This window comes from Oncorhynchus mykiss, chromosome 26 (assembly GCF_013265735.2).
Source record: "Oncorhynchus mykiss isolate Arlee chromosome 26, USDA_OmykA_1.1, whole genome shotgun sequence".
NCBI classification, from domain to species: Eukaryota; Metazoa; Chordata; class Actinopteri; order Salmoniformes; family Salmonidae; genus Oncorhynchus; species Oncorhynchus mykiss.
Genome location: NC_048590.1, coordinates 18,012,977 through 18,031,762, shown reverse-complemented (window position 1 = coordinate 18,031,762; position 18,786 = coordinate 18,012,977). Strand labels below are relative to the sequence as shown.

The window sequence follows — 18,786 nt, the reverse complement described above, 5'->3', positions numbered from 1 at the left end:
TGTAGGTGAGGTCTTACATCATTATGATACTCAACCCTGTAATTATAGGCTATCATAAATATGTTCGCGTTAAACTTTCTCATTGAGAAGTTGAGATGTTTCCATCTATTTTCAGGAGAAACAGCAGGATAAGCCTCAGGGCCCATTGTTAAGCATTGTATTATCCCTCCTTTCCAGTCATCCATCATGGGAGCCAGAGAGAGACCGCTGGACAGCCAGGCCCAAAGTGACAGACATAGAGCAGTATAGAGTCAGTCACACACTGTCTATGTGAATCCAGCTGGTAATGAGGTGGCAAATTGCTGTCCTAAATCACACTGGAGAGGCTCCCTGCAGATATCTCCTTGTCAATGAAGGTGTTAAAGGCCCTGCCCCCCCTCCCTAACCCCCTGCTAACTGTAAAACAACAAGGGTGCAGCCCACTTCATTGATCAGCTAGGACAAGTTTCCACTGACCTGCCATTTCCCTGAAGCGTTTTGAAGACTTGTGTTTCTCCTCTTTATTGGGCTAATAACTGACCGTGTCTGTGTTTTCCTCACTTGCAGTCAGTCAACATTTCTGAATTCCTCTCCATAGGAAGGAGGTGGATTCAATGAAAGCATCTATCAACAGGTTCTTTAAAGGCCCAGTGCCGTAAAAATGACGTTTTCCTGTGTTTTGTATCATATTGTACAACAGCCGATGAAACTAACGCTGTAAAAAGGTGAAAATAGATAAGTACAATTCAAACTATCTCAATTGGGTTGAGGTCGGGTGATTGTGGACGCCAGGTCATCTGATGCAGCACTCCATCACTCTCCTTCTTGGTCAAATACCCCTTACACAGCCTGGAGGTGTGTTGGGTCATTTTCATGTTGAAAAACAAACAATAGTCCCACTAAGTGCAAACCAGATGAGATGGAATAATCACTGCAGAATGCTGTGGTAGCCATGCTGGGTAAGTGTGCCTCAAATTCTAAATAAATCACAGATAGTGTCACCAGGAAAGCACCACCACACCATCACACATCCTCCTCCATGCTTCACGGTGGAAACCACACGTGGCGATCATCTGTTCACCTACTCTGCGTCTCACAAAGACACAGTGGTTGGAACCAAATATCTCAAATTTGGACTCATCAGACCACTGGTCTAATGTCGATTGCTCGTAAATCTTGGCCCAAGCAAGTCTCTTCTTCTTATTGGTGTCCTTTTAGTGGTGGTTTCTTTGCAGCAATTCAACCATGAATGTCTGATTCATGCAGTCTCTTCTGAACAGTTGATGTTGAGATGTATCTGTTATTTGAACTCTATTTTGGCTGAAATTTCTGAGGCTGGTAACTCTGATGAACTCTGGGTCTTCCTTTCCAGTGGCAGTCTTCTTGGGAGCCAGTTTCATCGTAGCGCTTGACGTTTTTTTGCGACTGCAAATTTTTCGGATTGACTGACCTTCATGTCTGAAAGTAATGATGGACTGTCGTTGCTCCCAAGTGGCACAGTGCTCTAAGGCATTGCATCTCAGTGCTGTGAGGTGTCACTGCAGTTCCCGGTTCAAATTCATCACATCTATCCATGGGCGGCACACAATTGTGTTGTCTGAGTTTGGCCGCAGTAGGCTGTCATTGTAAATAAGAATTTGTTCTTAACTAACTTGCCTATTCAAATGATATTTGAGCTGTTCTTGCCATAATATGTACTTGGTTTTTTACCAAATAGGGCTATCTTCTGTATACCACCCACCTTGTCACAACACAACTGATTGACTCAAACACATTAAGAAGGAAAGAAATTCCACAAATGAACTTTTAACAAGGCACACCTGTTAATTGAAATGCATTCCAGGTGACTACCTCATTAAGCTGGCTGAGAGAATGCCAAGAGTGTGCAAAACTGTCACCAAGGCAAAGGGTGGCTACTTTGAAGAATCTCAAATCTCAAATATATTTAGATTTGTTTAGCACTTTTTTGGTTACTACATGTTTCCATATGTGTTATTTCATAGTTTTGATGTCTTCACTATTATTCTACAATGTAGAAAATAGTAATAAGAAAATAAAGAAAACCACTTGAATGAGCAGGTGTGTCCAAACTTTTGACTGATACTGTATATTTTTGTCAATTTTAATGGAAAACAAATGGAAAACAGTAAGGTACTTAATTTTCCATTTAATGGAAAACAGTAAGGTAAATAATTGTTACCGAGAAAATATTTGATATTGATATAAAACTGTCTGCAATGGGTCTTTGAGGTGTTTGCTGTTATACTCTAAACATCCATATGAAATGGTTCAAATCCTTCTCCCTCCTTGTCAAAAATCCACTTAGTTTGTACAAATCACCAGGCAGTTTCATGAAAACTATGCAAGGACATTCATCAGACTTCAAGGTATTATGCACAGTAGATGCTAATGAATTCCAAATAAAGGATTGCCTACTTATTGTAAATTATACTGGTACTGAAGCAGTGATAATGTTTCTGTCAACAAGAACATTAGAAATAGTGTTGTTAGAGTGCCTACAAGTGCCTCCAGAAAGTATTCATACCACTTGACTTGTGTTACAGCCTGAATTCAAAATGGAAACTATTTTTCTCTCTCACCCATCTACACACAATACCCCATAATGACAAAGTGAAAACATGTATTGAAAATTAAGTACAGAAATATCAAATTTTCATAGGTATTCACACCCCTGAGTTTGTAGAAGCACCTTTGGCAGCGATTACAGGTGTCAGTCTTTCTGTGTAATTCTCTAAGAGCTTTCCACACCTGGATTGTGCAACATTTGCCCATTATTCTTTTCAAAATTCTTCTAGCTTTCAAATTGGGTGTTGATCATTGACTGACAACAATTTTCCAGTCTTGCCATCAATTTTCAAGTAGATTTATGTCAAAACTGTCATTTGGCCACTCAGGAACATTCACTGTCTTCTTGGTAAGCAACTCCAGTGTAGATTTGGCCTTGTGTTTTAGGTTATTGTCTTGCTGAAAGGTGAATTCGTCTCCCAGTGTCTGGTGGAAAGCACACAGAACCAGGTTTTTCTCTAAGAGTTTGCTTGTGTTTAGCTCCATTCCATGTATTTCTTATCCTGAAAAACTCCCCAGTCCTTAATGATTGCAAGCACACCCCTAACATGATGCAGCCATCATGCTTGAAAATATCTAGAGTGGTACTCAGTAATGTGTTGTTTTGGATTTGCCCCAAACATAACACTTTGTATTCAGGACAAAAAGTGAATTGCTTTACCACATTTTTTGCTGTATTACTTTAGTGCCTTATTGCAAGCAGGTTACACGTTTAAGAATATTTTTTATTCTGTACAGGCTTCCTTCCTTTCACTCTGTCAATTAGGTTTGTATTGTGAAATAACTCCCATGTTATTGATACATCCTCAGTTTTCTCCTTTCACAGCCATTAAACTCTGTAACTGTTTTAAAGTCACCATTGGCGTCTTGGTGAAATCCCTGAGCGGCTTCCTTCCTCTCAGGAAACTGAGTTAGGAAGGACGCCTGTATCTTTGTATTGACTGGGTGTATTCGTACACCATCCAAAGTGTAAATAAAAACTTCACCATGCTCAAAGAGATATTCAATTTCTGCTTTTCCCCCTGTCTATCAATAGGTGCCCTTTTACGAGGCATTGGAAAACCTCCCTGGTCTTTGTGATTGAATCTGTGTTTGAAATTCACTGCTCGACTGATGGACCATACAGATAATTGCATGTATAGGCTACAGAGATGAGGTAGTCCTTCCAAAATCAAGTTAAACTTATTATGGGACTTGTTCCGCACATTTTTACTCCTGAACTTATTTAGGCTTGCCATAACAGAGGGGTTGAATACCTATTGACCCAAGACTTTCAGCTTTTCATTGTTAATTCATTTGTAACAATTTTGAAAAACAATTCTGCTTTGACATTATAGGGTATTCTGTGTAGACCAGTGACCCAAAATGTTTTATTTAATACATTTTAAATTCAGGCTGCAACACAACAAAATGTGAAAAAAGTCAAGGGGCGTGAATACTTTCTTATTACACCAACGTCTTTCACTCTCATAATCACCAGCTATTACATTGTGTGTCCATTAACAAATCAGTTATACAATGAGCAGAACACCCAGTGGTAAGAGAATACACACGTCTGACAGCTAAAACAAAGACAAGGGAACATGTTCTGTGTGTTTTGAATTCTCAGGAGACAAATTCATCTGTCAGCATGTGCCTCTGTGGCTGTAATTGGATACAGAGTGATTGAACAAACTGGGATGTTTTTAACATAACTCACGGAAAGCAACTACTGTCACATTTTTAGAAACCTAGACCAGCTAAATAGGAGTTAGGAAGCTTTGACATAATATGGATACTTAAATATGACATTTCTGGTCATCCAGTATCAGTCAATAGATGCGGGAGTTTGAGATACATTTTCACATGTAGGCTACAAGTATCACAGTTAGTTGGCCTATTTTATGCATTTGTGTCCAGTAGATTGAGGGCAGAGGTGCAACCTTGTGCCTTTGGCTATATGAAAGATCACCTCCCAGTTTGAGCCAGTGAAAGCATGGCCTCCGACAGGGCTCCTAATGGCTGTTATTGCTCAATGGGTCCATTAAAGCGAGGAGAAATCAAAGTAGCAGGCAGTGGTGGACTTAGGTGCACACAGAAATGGGAGCACCCTACTGTCTGGAGGTGGGCCCAGACCATGGGGACCCAATGATGTCACTCTGCTAACCGACAAGCTTTCTCATGGGAAAAGGAACACTTCTTCTTGTCACCATAAAGGACAAGCGAGCCAGAACAGTAACGGCGTAAGCCGTTTGCCGTTTGATGTGAACATGTTATCTGTCCTCTTTGGGTTTTTTGTTTTCCATTCAGAGCATAAATGTGATCATTGAAGTGGGCCGCTCCATCTTCACGGAGCACAAAAGTCTCTCACTAATTGCTGCCACATCAAATAAGTAGGAACATCCCAAATGGGAGCCTTCGACACTAATGAAAAAAAATGTAGCTATGCTTAAAGCTGGTTGCTTTTTTTGTTGTTGTCATTTCCCATCAAAGATTAGGTTTCTGGTTTGAGGAGGGAGGGAGGGTTGAAGGGTAGGGGGTGGTTATCACACAGGAAAGACCTCTTCACAGATTAGTTCTGCATCGACGGCTGTTCGCTATTTGATTCGGAGGCAGCCAATCCAATGGCTGCCCTCTTATTGTCTTTTTGCGACGAGCAGGAACAGTGGACCGCATCCGGGAACAAAAGCCAGGGCCGAGGACCCTGTGTGTGTTTTCAAAGTGTAACTCCTCTCTCTGCCGTCACACCCGAGTGATATGAGTGTCTCAGGGCTGGCCTGAACCACACAGAGCGAGAAAAAGCTGTCAATTCAGAGCCTTTTCAAAGGTGCATCACTTCTGTGCAAACAGGGCCTGAAAGTCACAGTCCATATACTCCTCAAAGCATGCTATGAGTTAAATAGCCATTGGCCAACTTTGCATCAAATGGGATTTGTTTCTTACCCCCCCCCTCTCTTTTTAGCCCCTGCATTCCTGTTTTCCAATTGTGTCGTCTTTGTTGAGAGGCGAGTCTTTGTCGGGGGGGGTTAGTACCTTGGTGAGTAAGGGTTGGGATCTGAACTCTCAGTCTCTCGTTGGTCCTTGTCAAGGTCGTGACCTGCTAGTATTTGGTGGTAGCCGGTGCACGCGGTACCACCTTCATCCATGTCAGCGGGTCAGGCAGATGCTTTGAAAGCAACAAGGTAAACATATCCGGTGAACAGAATCCAATCCATCCCCACGGCTTACATTATTATATCAGTGAACCACGCAGCGTTGTCACTCACAGCTACGTAAGTAAGCTGTTGGTTGGTCGTGGTGGCTCAGGGGAGGAGGAGGGATGCTGCCAATGATCCCACAAGAACTTCCGCTTACCATGTTTGTACCACTGTCTGTGCCTTGTTCTCTGAAGACGTTCTAGTTGTTTTATGTTAGGTTGCTGACTTGACATGTTATAAATGTTCATGGGAGGATCAGCGTCAGTTTGTTACAGAGATCTGAGGGCCACCATCGCTGGGGTTCAGTGATTTACTGTCTGCCAGTGCTCAGAGGGAGGCATTTTTTTTCACAGCCCTCTCTAAATTTAAACACCATAAATATCCCAGCAATGAATATCCCGTGATGAAATACGTGACGGCTTTTATGACCAACAGTTCAATAAGGAGGAATAAAACATTAGTGCACCTCTTCATGGAAATCCGAATTCTCACTCCACAGCCCGGGGGCGATAATCAATCTTTCTCATTCTTTGAGCCTCCTAGAATGTCGACCACAGTCGTGACATACTTACACTCAGTCCGAACGCCAGCTCCAGTGATCCCTTAGCTGGGAAAATATCTGTGGGACACCTTAAATTCCCTCTGTAATCCTGAAAACTGTCCTGTGTGCTGCCTGCTGCAGGACAGACTGACAGCATGCAGGAAGGCCGGCCAGCAGTGTTAAAATAAATCAGACAGATGCTTTTTACAGGCCCTGTCCGGTCCTGTCAGAAGGCCTATAGTGTTTTAACGTGTGAAGCTGGCATTTCTATAAATACTAATTATACCACCAGGGAAAACAAAGTTATCTTAGTATGTCGGTGTGGGACAAGAGGTCAGTCCTTGACCTGGTCAGTCACTGGAGATGAAACTGACCAGATGTGAGACAGGTGGATGTAGAGCCTAGGATCATATAGATGGGAACTAGAAACAACCTGTTAAGAACCCTACCACACCCACATGTATCCTATTTGAGGTGGTTGATGCAAGTCAACCTTTCCCAGACAAACCGGCTGCAACAGAGGATCACAGCAAAAACGATATATTGTCACAGAGGGTAGATTGGTCAACTTTCCTAGACAAGACATCTGACATCACATCTATTTATATGTTCAAACTGGGATAATGTAATGATTTCCCTTTTACAGTCCCAGGTTAGTTCATTTTAGACAAAATCTTTATTTAACAGATGGGTTCTAATATGGCAGTCAATAGTTTTACAATTTTGGAAAAGGTCATTCAATTATGGTTTGTATTTGGGGCGGCAGGTAGCCTAGTGGTTAGAACGTTGGGCCAGTAACTGAAAGGTTGCTGGATTGAATCCCCGAGCTGAACAAGGTAAAAATCTTCATTGTAAATAACAATTTGTTCTTAACTGACTTGCCTAGTTAAATAAAGGTAAAATAAAATTGTAAATACACTCATTTAAAAAGTTGGGTAAGACCACTGAGCAGAGTGCTGCCTCCCATCAAGCCCCACGGAGGCCTATTGCAAGAGGCAGGGGGTCATTTTCCCCATAGTCTAGCCGTTAGTACTCCCTCACCAGAGTTGAGGACAGGGCCCTGTGGGGAAAATGATCACAAATCCCCTAACACTAACTGCACAGCTGGCAAGGGGCAGACAGACAGTGTCTGAAAGGCAGGTTCACCCCAGCTATAACAATTGTTCCCTTTCACCCACCTCCCAAGTTCTCCATTCAGTTGAACAGGAGAGCCAGAGAGAGGGAGCAGCGGATTATAGGTCACACAGGAGGAGCATTAACTCCCTCTAAGCTTTAACCCAACCAGCCACGGAAACACTAGGTGATGCTGAACAGCACCTGCACAGCAGCCTGGGCCATGCAGTGGTCTGATGCCTTTCTTTCTTTAGGGCATGATGTTTGGACAATGTTTTTCTTGGTGTTGTCTTGCTCAGTACACACATGTCTACATCGTAAAACATAATCACAATGAGTGATGGGGATTTATCTAATGAGTGTAGAGTCTGGCCGCGCTGTCGTTGGCCTCCCCTGCAGCAGAGATGTGAACGGGGGTCACGGGGGTGGGAGTTGAGGATTAGAGGCACACAATGGGTTAAAGGTTCCTCCTTAGACGACATCGGAGTTGAAGGATCCCTCAGTGTTGATAATTTGTCTAGAATAACTGCCGTGAACCGCTCAACTTCAAAAAATAAAAAAAAAACTTACAAAAAAACCTTTGGCTGAACCTCGCATTGCTGTAGGTTGATCATGAATGAACACTTGAGAGTGCTTTAAGTGCCCTTACTGTCAGAATGGAATTTGAAGTGACCATGGAACAGTGACACAACCATTCACTGGTTCCCGATTAATAAAGATAAGAGGGGTATTTATACATTGTCATATCTAGCGCGCCATTTCTGTGTTTCTAAATGTTTCAGAAAGCCACACATGGAAATTTGTTACAATGGCGTTGTCTCTTTTTTTCTCTGACCAGGTGGGCATGTTCTCCTTGCAATGATATAATAATATGTTCCTGGTGTGCACAATAAGATTTCATATAATATATCTATCTACCATGATACTGTCACTGATTAAATATTTATCAGGTATACATGCAATGTCCGTGGTAATCAAAAAATATGAAAATGATGGGTGTTGAAAAATTGCAAAGTTTCAAACTCAAGAAGAGAACTAAGACACTGCCAAGTATTGGCGCTGAGATTCTTTCCAAGCTGTGTTCTCCAGTGATGAAAAAATGTGTATTCTTAAATGTGACAATAGAGTGTTTATAATTGCAACAAGGCTATCTTGCACAGTACATTAATAGTCTCTACTGAAACATAGGAAGACACTGAACAGTTAGCTACAAACAAAGAATACTGACATCTGGTGGGATAGAATCTAACTACATAGAAACATCAGAGGGCAACTATTTTTATTCTCAAACTATTGCCCTTCTACTGCCAAGAACTCTAATGTCCATTACAGTAGATTCATAAGTGTTCATAAGCACTATATATATATATATATATATATATATATATATATATATATATATATATATATATTTGCCTCGCAAATAATGTATAAGTCATTGAGCATAATAGGGGATGAAAGGTGCTTACATTTGGTGTTTTCCAAATGTGACATAAGCCCTTTTGCCACCCTTCATAGTCTCACCCTTAATAATCCACACCCTCTATATAGTATGACATAGGTGTATAAATTATATGATGCATAGGCCTTAAAAAACAGTTTATGAACACTTCATTAAGCCTGGTGCTGTTGTTTGTTTAAAGTGGGACCTAATTTACTTTGCTCTTTGTGTAAGTTTGGAGAAATATCATTTTTTTTTAAATGTTGAACACAAAAAAGTATTTGATCCATTGAAAACGGGTAAATGAATGGCCAAGTGCTGTGACACAAACACAGGGCACATACTGCGCTTCAGATCAAAAGTCTTCTCTCTTTGCACAAAATATCACCTTATCAACAGTCTTACGACATCCTTTGATGTAGACGCGATGGTCTAATACTATCTGTTACTAAATTGCATAGTCTCATTCTATTTGAGTTTTTCCTAATGGAGAGGTTAGCTATTCCCAATGAACACTTCCATCACCAAGCCTGTTTCAATGTTGTTTAGCTATACATTCAGATGATCAAGGATACTGCTTTAATGTAATATGTCCACATGAAGACTATTGCAGTGTGAATTGTGCTAATTCCATTGTCCAGTTGGAATTTAGGCAGTTGGCAAGTTTGTTCGTAGTAAAACAACTTTTCTGATAATACAATTATAAACGTGTGCTCAGCTTTTTTCTCCTTTTCTGTGTTTGTTTTCTCCCAGGACATTGCCCTCACTACGTGCCAGTGGGTTTGTGTTGCATTCTTCCCCCCTGGCATCCACTGTGGTCAGAGGACCCTGGGGTTTAAACCGGTGCAGAAGGGAACCCATAGGTGGTCGACTCTCACCGAGATGACTAAGTAGTCCTGAATAACCCCTTAAGATTTGTATCTGCTTTAAAAGTCAGAGAAACAGGCAAATCAAATTGGCCCATTTCTGTTTGCTTTGACTATCACAGCAATGCCATTAACCCTTGAGTTGGGCACCTTGAAGCTTGAAGTACGGCACTTCACGAAATGGTTGTTGTTTCTTTACCTACATTAGGATGCCATTAGCTACCATGATAATATGTGCCGTTTAGCAGACACCTTTATCCAAAGCGACTTAGTCATACATTTTTGACGTTTAGGCGGTCCCCAACGCTATCCTGGCATTGCAAGAGCCACACTACCAACTGAGCTACTGAGGACCACGTGGGATCACACCGGCTTTTGTTCAGTGTCATGGAGCAATCGTCGCCTATTGCGGGTCTTTAGAAGTTTTAAATTTGCTTTAGTGATCACCACATGATATCTATTAACCCTCTGTCATAGGTGAGGGCTGATGTCACATGAGGGGGTAACTGTGGTTTAAAGTTCACACGTAGTATTAAAGGATATTTGACAGAAATGACCTAAATTGTAAACAACCATCCATTTACAAATGGCAATACATGTACAGCAGGATGTTTTGTGAGATCTAGTGAAGTGCAGAGACCAGTCCACTGTCAGTGTGTTACCCTCTCTGATGACGCAGTGATGACTGGGCTGATGTCACTCGGGGTTTCTCCTCTGTATCGACTGCACCACTGAGTGACATTTGGTTGCCTTCACTTTTTAGAGGTCGCGTGGATCACTGGTTATTAGCCCTGTGTTTACCTCGCGGCTGACATTTCCAGTGACAGCCATGTTCAGCAGATTGGCTAAAGATGTCAGCTGACTAGAGTGAGATGCCAGATGCCTGTTGAGCATGTGATCTAGCAGGCGTTTTATGGTTTGATTCAGAATGTATGCTACCAATAGGGAGCGGGAAATTAAAGTTAAATCTTTCCTCAGGCCCAGAAATCGGCAACCCGTTTCCGTCGGACATTCAATGACTAATTGTAAAAATAGGAATCATGAGGTAGAAAAAAAACGTGCACACACAATATTCTTCAAAATGATTGGATGCTGCATCCTTGCAAATAAGGGGGGTGCTAAGACCGGTGCAATTTGCACAGCTGTGTCTGTTGGAGATGGGCCAGGCAAAGCAGTACTCAGGTGAAGACATTGGCAAATCGTCACGTGCAAGGGACACTTTTAATGTGACGTAATGTTAAATACTGGCATCGAAGAATTCAATCAGACTCACACTGCGGGAACCTGCATTGAATAAAAATCACATCGCACCAGTGGCATAAAATAAGATTTTTACACACTTATTGGTGAGTGTTTACACAATGAAACCAAAACCTTCCCTTGTGCAGGGAACAACAGAATGTTTCATTAGTGTCCGTTTCCTGCGGTCTTGATTGAATCCGGCCCTTGGTTGAGAATAGAGTTAATTACACTGAGACAAATAATACATGATTAATAATACATGTTCATCATTTTTGCAATTAGAGCAGTCTAATGAGGTTAATTGAGAGGCATTTGTTATGTAATATCATTGATCATGTCTATATAACCCAGCATGTTCATTTTGTCAGAAAGGTAAAGGACTAACAGAATCACTAACTGTGAGAAAGGTAAGAAAGGATTGGGTGAAAGGCATCTATCATTTCTATCGCAGACTAGATTTAGTTTGTGAAATAGTCTAAACTATGTACAATTCCAATTTTGTTTATAATACGCCAACATACTTCTCATAAGAGTACTACGACATCTTGAGGTTTAAGCATAGTACTGCATGTCCTTCTATCATACAAGATTGATTAGTGGAATCAGGTGTTTCCTCTAGGCTGGAACAAAAGCTTACACCCACATCAGCCTTTGGTGGGTAAGATTGCCCACCCTTGGGATTGGGCAATTCTTTCAGGTTTAAGGAGAAAGAACCATAAAACATATTAGTTAAAGAGGGATCTGGTCAAACCATGAAAGAGTTAGTATGGTCCCAAACCAAAGTTTCCTCAGGAAGTGGAGTTAATGAGAAAACACTTAAAAGTAAATTACAAATTCAATATTACTTTGCTTTGGCAAAGGTATTTTTATTAAACATGTGTGCATGATTGCCACGATTTAAAAGACATTTGGTCCATTCAGATACATATACAGTGGGGCAAAAAAGTATTTAGTCAGCCACACATTGTGCAAGTTCTCCCACTTAAAAAGTTGAGAGGCCTGTAATTTTCATCATAGGTACACTTCAACTATGACAGACAAAATGAGAAGAAAAAAAATCCAGAAAATCACATTGTAGGATTTTTAATGAATTGATTTGCAAATTATGGTGGAAAACAAGTATTTGGTCACCTACAAACAAGCAAGATTTCTGGATCTCACAGACCTGTGAGGCTCCTCTGTCCTCCACTCGTTACCTGTATTAATGGCTATTATCTGGGGCTCCACGCAAGATCTCACCCCGTGGGGTCAAAATGATCACAAGAATGACCTGCAGAGAGCTGGGACCAAAGTAACAAAGCCTACCATCAGTAACACACTACGCCGCCAGGGACTCAAATCCTGCAGTGCCAGATGTGTCCCCCTGCTTAAGCCAGTACATGTCCCAGCAACAGCCCCAAAACGTCACTGCTCTAGAGGAGATCTGCATGGAGGACTGGGCCAAAATACCAGAAACAGTGTGTGAAAACCTTGTGAAGACTTTGGCCTCTGTCATTGCCAACAAAGGGTATATAACAAAGTATTGAGATAAGTATTTGGTCAATAACAAAAGTTTATTTTCCACCATAATTTGCAAATAAATTCATTAAAAATCCTACAATGTGATTTGCTGGATTTTTGTCTTTCATAGTTGAAGTGTACCTATGATGAAAATTACAGGCCTCTCTCATCTTTTTAAGTGGGAGAACTTGCACAATTGGTGGCTGACTAAATACTTTTTTGCCCCACTGTATATAATACCTATTTAGAGCTGTGAAAAAATAGTAGTGGTTTACTTTTAATTCCAAATCAATAGAAGATTTGTGATTCAATAAAACAGCTAATGTCCAATAAAACATTGTTCAATAAAACACCTTAGAAGGTTATTTTGAGCAATAGAAAAATTCTGTTTCACATTGGTACTAATAAATACTTGCTCAGTTTGGAGTACTGTACCAAAAAGCCCCTGAATCTCCCTTTTCAGATCAATTCATCATTTATATATATATATATATATATATACACATATAAAAATAAAGATTACTAGGTCACCTTTGCCCCAAAGTCAAATCAACTGCACAGGACATAACACATTAACCTGTCTTCCTAGAGAACTGTCCACATTTTAAGGGCACTTTGATTTCACCAAGGGCACTTCCTGAGATGATGTCAGCGTGTTTTCCTCCAGTAAACCACGGCCATCACGAAAGCCACTGCAGCCACAAGCGACACAGTACGCCAATGTGACACGGTGCTAACAACCGCCTCCTGCAAGCAAAACGAAAAGTCAATCACACAACAGTGGAACCATTACGATTGTCCGTACTAACCGGAGTCATAGGCTGGACTAGGCTGAGCTAAAGCCTTAGTGCTCGTTCTGGGATCTATAGGCGTGAGGCAAGGTTACTCATCATCAAACAAGCTTCGCTTCGTGAACTGACAGTACTGTGAAGTGGCACAGGTAGCTGAACTCGGTGTTGCCCACATCGGAACTGCCTGCCTGCATCGGCCGTTGAGGACACATATGTGCATGGTCGTATTTGAGTAGGAGTGAGCGCTTCCTCCTCTTGATATGCATGCACGTGTGAGTCACCATACGTAGAACTTACCAACTAGCATCGTTTACATTTTGGGTTGTCCGATGGGCGTGTGACTTATGGCTATACTTGTCAGATGTGCATTCTTGAATAGATCAGTTAATAAGAGTTTGTCCAAAATAACTGACAAGCCATGGAAACGGTGTGGGGGATAGATCCAGAATCTCCTCATTACCGGCCATCGAAGTTAGCCTACATTTAGGCTATTGTTTATTTGTGTATTTGACACCATCGGTGTAAAGAAGGAAAAAAAAACTGTACAACGCTTGTATGTATGTCTCCCGCAATACATGTTCACGTCATCTTTACCAATCAATTGCATTACACTTAAAAACAACTTAAAAATACCACCACTAATTGCTATATGGCTAGCTACCCTATCAGCTTATCCGAACGGTGGTTGACATTTAGCAGACATGTTTTCTAAACCCAAAAAGGACATTAAATATTATGCACCAAATCAGATTTTAGTAAGCACATTGTGGGCCTTTTCGAACACATACATCATGACAGATTTGACAAAATATCCACTTTGTTAGATCAGCTTTTAAAAAATGTAATTTATTAAATGGGCACCAATGACCTCGTCAGTCCTCTATCCCCCACAGTCTGTTTTCAATTGATCTCTTTACTGCATGTGTGTGTTGATTGTGATAGCGTCTCTGCTCTTGTGGTATTTTTTTAAATAAAATATAGTCCCATTGTACATCTGGACGGGCATGTTGGCATACTCCAGCAGGGTACTCACCCATCCTCCTTGCTGTCGGATCCAAGCGGAGACATTTTCCCTGATGAACTGTAATACCCAGCTAATAACCTTCTTGATGATTTCTAAGTGGTTCTGTGTCAGTGCCTTGGAAAGGGGGATAACAAATATACATATAGTGTGAGGGGAGATTCATTCTGCTTTATTTAACCAGGTAAGTAGACTGAGAACACGTTCTCATTTACAGCAACGACCTGGGGAATAGTTAAAGGGGAGAGGAAGGGGGATGAATGAGCCAATTGTAAATAGGTGATGATTAGGTGACCGTGATGGTATGAAGGCCAGGTTGGGAATTTAGCCAGGACACCGGGGTTAAGTGCCATGGGATCTTTAGTTACCAGAGAGAGTCAGGACACCCGTTTAACGTCCCATCCGAAAGACGGCACCCTACACAGGGCAATGTCCCCAATCACTGCATTTGGGATTTTTTTTTTTTAGACCAGAGTAAAGGGGGCCTCCTACTGGCCCTCCAACACCACTTCCAGCAGCATCTGGTCTCCCATCCAGGGACCAACCCTGCTTAGCTTTAGAAGCAAGCCAGCCGTGGGATGCAGGGTGGTATGCTGCTGGCATTTAAAAAATGTACAATTGTAAGTTTCAATGATTTCATATTCAGTAACAGGCACATTCCAAGTGTTACCTTGTAAATAAGCTTGTAGGCCAAGTGAAACAGGGAGACCACTCTGCCCCAGTTGATACCATCTGCAAAGATTTCCCTGGCCACTGAGAAGAACACATCCTGGACACAGTTTACCTGGACTGTGCTTATTAGGCTGTCAGAGGAAGGAGAGACAAATAATTAGAAAATGAGGAAAAGTAATTGTTTCTCTTTCCACGTTTCTTGTTGTCAAGGAAATGAAACAATGATAAAATAATAAAGTTCTTCATTTGATGACAATTTGCCAAACCACTACAATAGGATATGGGAATATACTCATTTGTGTTCACATCCAGGCATATATTATTTGTTGCTTGAGTAAAATAGTACATAAAACCACCACCATCACATAGACCAGCCAAATACAGTGCTTTCAGAAAATATTCACACCTCTTGACTAATTCCACACTTTGTTGCATTACAGTGTGAATTTAAAATTGATTAAATTTAGAATTGTTTTGTTGTCACCGACCTACACACAATATCCCATAATGTCAAAGTTAGAATTATGTTTATTTTTAATGTTTCCAAATTAATTAAAAATGAAAAGCTGATGTCATGAGTCCGTAAATATTCACCCCTTTGTTATAGGAAGCCTAAATACGATAAGTTCAGGAGTAAAAATGTGCTTAACAAGTTATATAAGTTGCATGAACTCACTCTGTGTGTAATAATAGTGTTTAACATGATTTTTGAATAACTACCTCATCTCTGCACCCCACACGCACAGATAATTGTAAGGTCCCGCAGTGGAGCAGTGAATTTCAAACACAGATTCAACCACAAAGACCAGGGAGGTTTTCCAATGCTTCGCAAAGAAGGGTAGATGGGTAAAAAACTAAACAAGACATTGAAGACATTGAATATACCTTTGAGCATGGTGAAGTCATTAATTACACTTTGGATGGTGTATCAATACACACAGTCACTACAAATATACAGGCATCCTTCCTAACTCAGTTACCGGAGAGGAAGGAAACCACTCAGGGATTTCACCATGAGGCCAATGGTGACTTTGGAAGAGGAAGCCTGTACAGAATAAAAATATTCCAAAATATGCATCAAGGCACTAAAGTAATACTGAAACAAATGTGGCGAAACAATTAACTTTTTGTCCTGAATACAAGGTGTTATTTTGAAGGCCAATCCAATACACCATATTACCGAGTACCACTCTCCATATTTTCAAGCATAGTTGTGGCTGCATCATGTTATGGGTATGCTTGTAATCGTTAAGGACTGGGGAGTTTGTCAGGATAAAACAGAAATGGAATAGAGCTAAGCACAGGCAAAATCCTAGAGGAAAACCTGGTTCAGTCTGCTTTCCACCAGACACTGTGAGATGAATACACCTTTCAGCAGGACAATAACCCAAAACACCTAGAGCTGCTCATCAAGAAGACAGTGAATGTTCCTGAGTGGCCGAGGTACAATTTTGACTTAAATCTACGGGAAGGCCTGAAAATGGTTGTCTAGCAATGATCAACAACCAATTTGACAGAGCTTGAAGAATTTTGAAAATAACTAAGGGGAAATGTCCAGATGTGGAAAGCGCTTTGTGACTTACCAAGAGAGACTCACAGCTGTAATCGCTGCCAAAGGTGATTGTACAAAGTATTGACTCAGGGGTGTGAATAGTTATGTAAATGGTATATTTCTGTATTTCATTTTCAATCAATTTGCAAACATAAAAAATAAAAATAAAAACTTTTGTCAAGTGGGATATTGTGTGTAGATGGGTGAAAAAAAACAATCATTTAACCCATTTTGAATTCAGACTGAAACACAACATTTGGAATAAGTCAAGGGGTATGAATACTTTCTGAAGGCACTGTAACTAATATGCTAATTCAGAAGAAAATAATGTCATACTGTTGTAGCTCAGCATTTCTGTTCAGGTCATCAGCGATCAGCAGCAGCTGTTGTACCACGTCTTTAACTTGGTGGTCCTCTAGTTCGTTGGGTCTGCCACCAAGGTCCTCTGGAGTCAAACGTCTCTCTGGGTTTTCTGCACTGACCCTCTCTATGACATACCTTCATGGATAAAAATGTACAAATATTTTGTGAAAATGGATCATGTGATAATCAGGATGGATACTAATGGTACTAGTGCTAAGTGTATTTACCCTCTTAAAACAACAGCTCCTTGTTCCATAATTCTGTCGTCGATGACATCTGTTACAAAGATGTTGTTAGTGATTTTATTATCAATGTTTAATGACACGACAGTTTATTGTGGTGATCAGATAGATGTGTTAATCACGCATTGTGCTCCAATTCAATTGGCAGAGACTTTTGCTCACTCCCAGAACCTACATGTTTCCTTTATGATGTAGACTTTGTATGCCACTTTACTTGGGGGTTAGAGTTATGCCGCGTTCAAAACAACTGGAAGCTCGGGAACTCGGAAATCTCTAACTTCAACTTCAGTGCGTTCAAAAAAACTGTGAACTCGGAAAAAAACGATTTGAACAGTCATCCAACTCGGAATTCCAAGTCGGGGACTCGGGCCTCTTTCTAGAGTTCGACTTTCCGAACTTATGATTTTGATTTGACCTGTTATTACACTTTTTGTTTCACATTTGTTACAGTGAAGTGACGTCAAAGGACATTTCTATGGCCTTCCAAGCTCAAAGTGTGTAGCCCAAAATAGTTATAGATTTTTAGTGCTAGATTTTTACATATTGAAATAGACGACCTAAGACTGTTTTCACCATTTCGCTAATTAGTCTAACTAGGCCTACATGCTGAAAGATCAGGGAAAAACAAAGTATCGCTTCGATCGCAACCAATGATTCTGACGGGACCCTGTACTTTGTGTTAGACAATATTTTAGATTTAAAAAATTCAGGTGACGATCTTTCAAAGTCTCAAGCGCATATTAATATTTACCTTCACCCCCGACTGCACCCTGAGGCTCATCTTCCCCGGTTTTCCGTCTTTCTCGGGAGTCTGCCATCGACCAGAAGTACTGGGGTGAAGAAGTCCTACAGCTCCTGATCACCTCAGCGGGTCTTGACGAATCAGTAACCGCAAGGCGGGGATCTAAAGAAAACTATTATTATGCGTATCTGTCGCTCGCATTGATAAGTAGCCGAATCCCCCAAAAATTACCGCTGTCTACACATTTCTCTCCAGAAAAATACCAAAGATAAGACAGAACAAGGAAGTAACACGGAAATACACAGTGGGTTGTGTAAGTGCCCTGGGCTGCTTGTTGTGTGTCTAAACTACGCCTCTTCTTCGTGTGTCTTTCTCGCAGACTAGACAATATGTTGCGTATTGCTGCCTTTCACAGTTTGGAAAGTGCATTGCACATTCGTTCACAAAGAAAATGTGTTGCACCACCATCTAACCCAGGGATGGGCAACTCTAGTCCTCGGGGACCTGATTGGTGTCACACTTTTGCCCCAGACCCAGCTAACACACCAGACTCCAATACTCAACTAGTCATGATCTTCAGTTTAGAATGCAATCTGTTTAATCAGCTGTGTTTGCCAGGAATGGGGAAAATGTGTGACACCACTTCGGCCCCTGAGGACCTGATCTGAGTGTACAAAACATTAAGAACATCTTCCTAATATTGAGTTGATTTAAATATTGACATCGATAATGGATCATAGCTTTTTCCTGGATTCACCTGGTCAGTCTATATGTCCTCATATTTAGGTGCAAAAGAACTACAGGGGGTTTTGAGAGAAGGGTGTCCAGCCTCTTTAGGCCAACGGCCTGGTGTAGGATCTATTTGGGTCAAAGTAGTGGGAAGGAGTGGCGAGGTGTGTTGGGGATAGTGGTACATACACTGAGTGTACAAAACATTACAGACACCTGCTCTTTCCAGG

At 41.1% G+C, this 18,786-nt stretch overlaps 1 protein-coding gene across 1 annotated transcript; it reads right to left on the bottom strand.

The window, feature by feature from the left end:
* Positions 1-12,559: 12,559 nt before the first annotated feature.
* On the bottom strand, positions 12,560-18,212 carry LOC110506337 (apoptosis regulator BAX). Its single transcript, XM_021585890.2, has 6 exons — positions 17,837-18,212; positions 17,071-17,119; positions 16,817-16,978; positions 14,927-15,059; positions 14,269-14,373; positions 12,560-13,191 (listed from the first exon to the last, which is right to left on the bottom strand). Exons 1-6 carry the CDS (start codon positions 17,901-17,903, stop codon positions 13,093-13,095), a joined length of 615 nt encoding a protein of 204 aa, XP_021441565.1. The 5' UTR covers positions 17,904-18,212; the 3' UTR covers positions 12,560-13,092.
* Between the last annotated feature and the right edge of the window lie 574 nt (positions 18,213-18,786).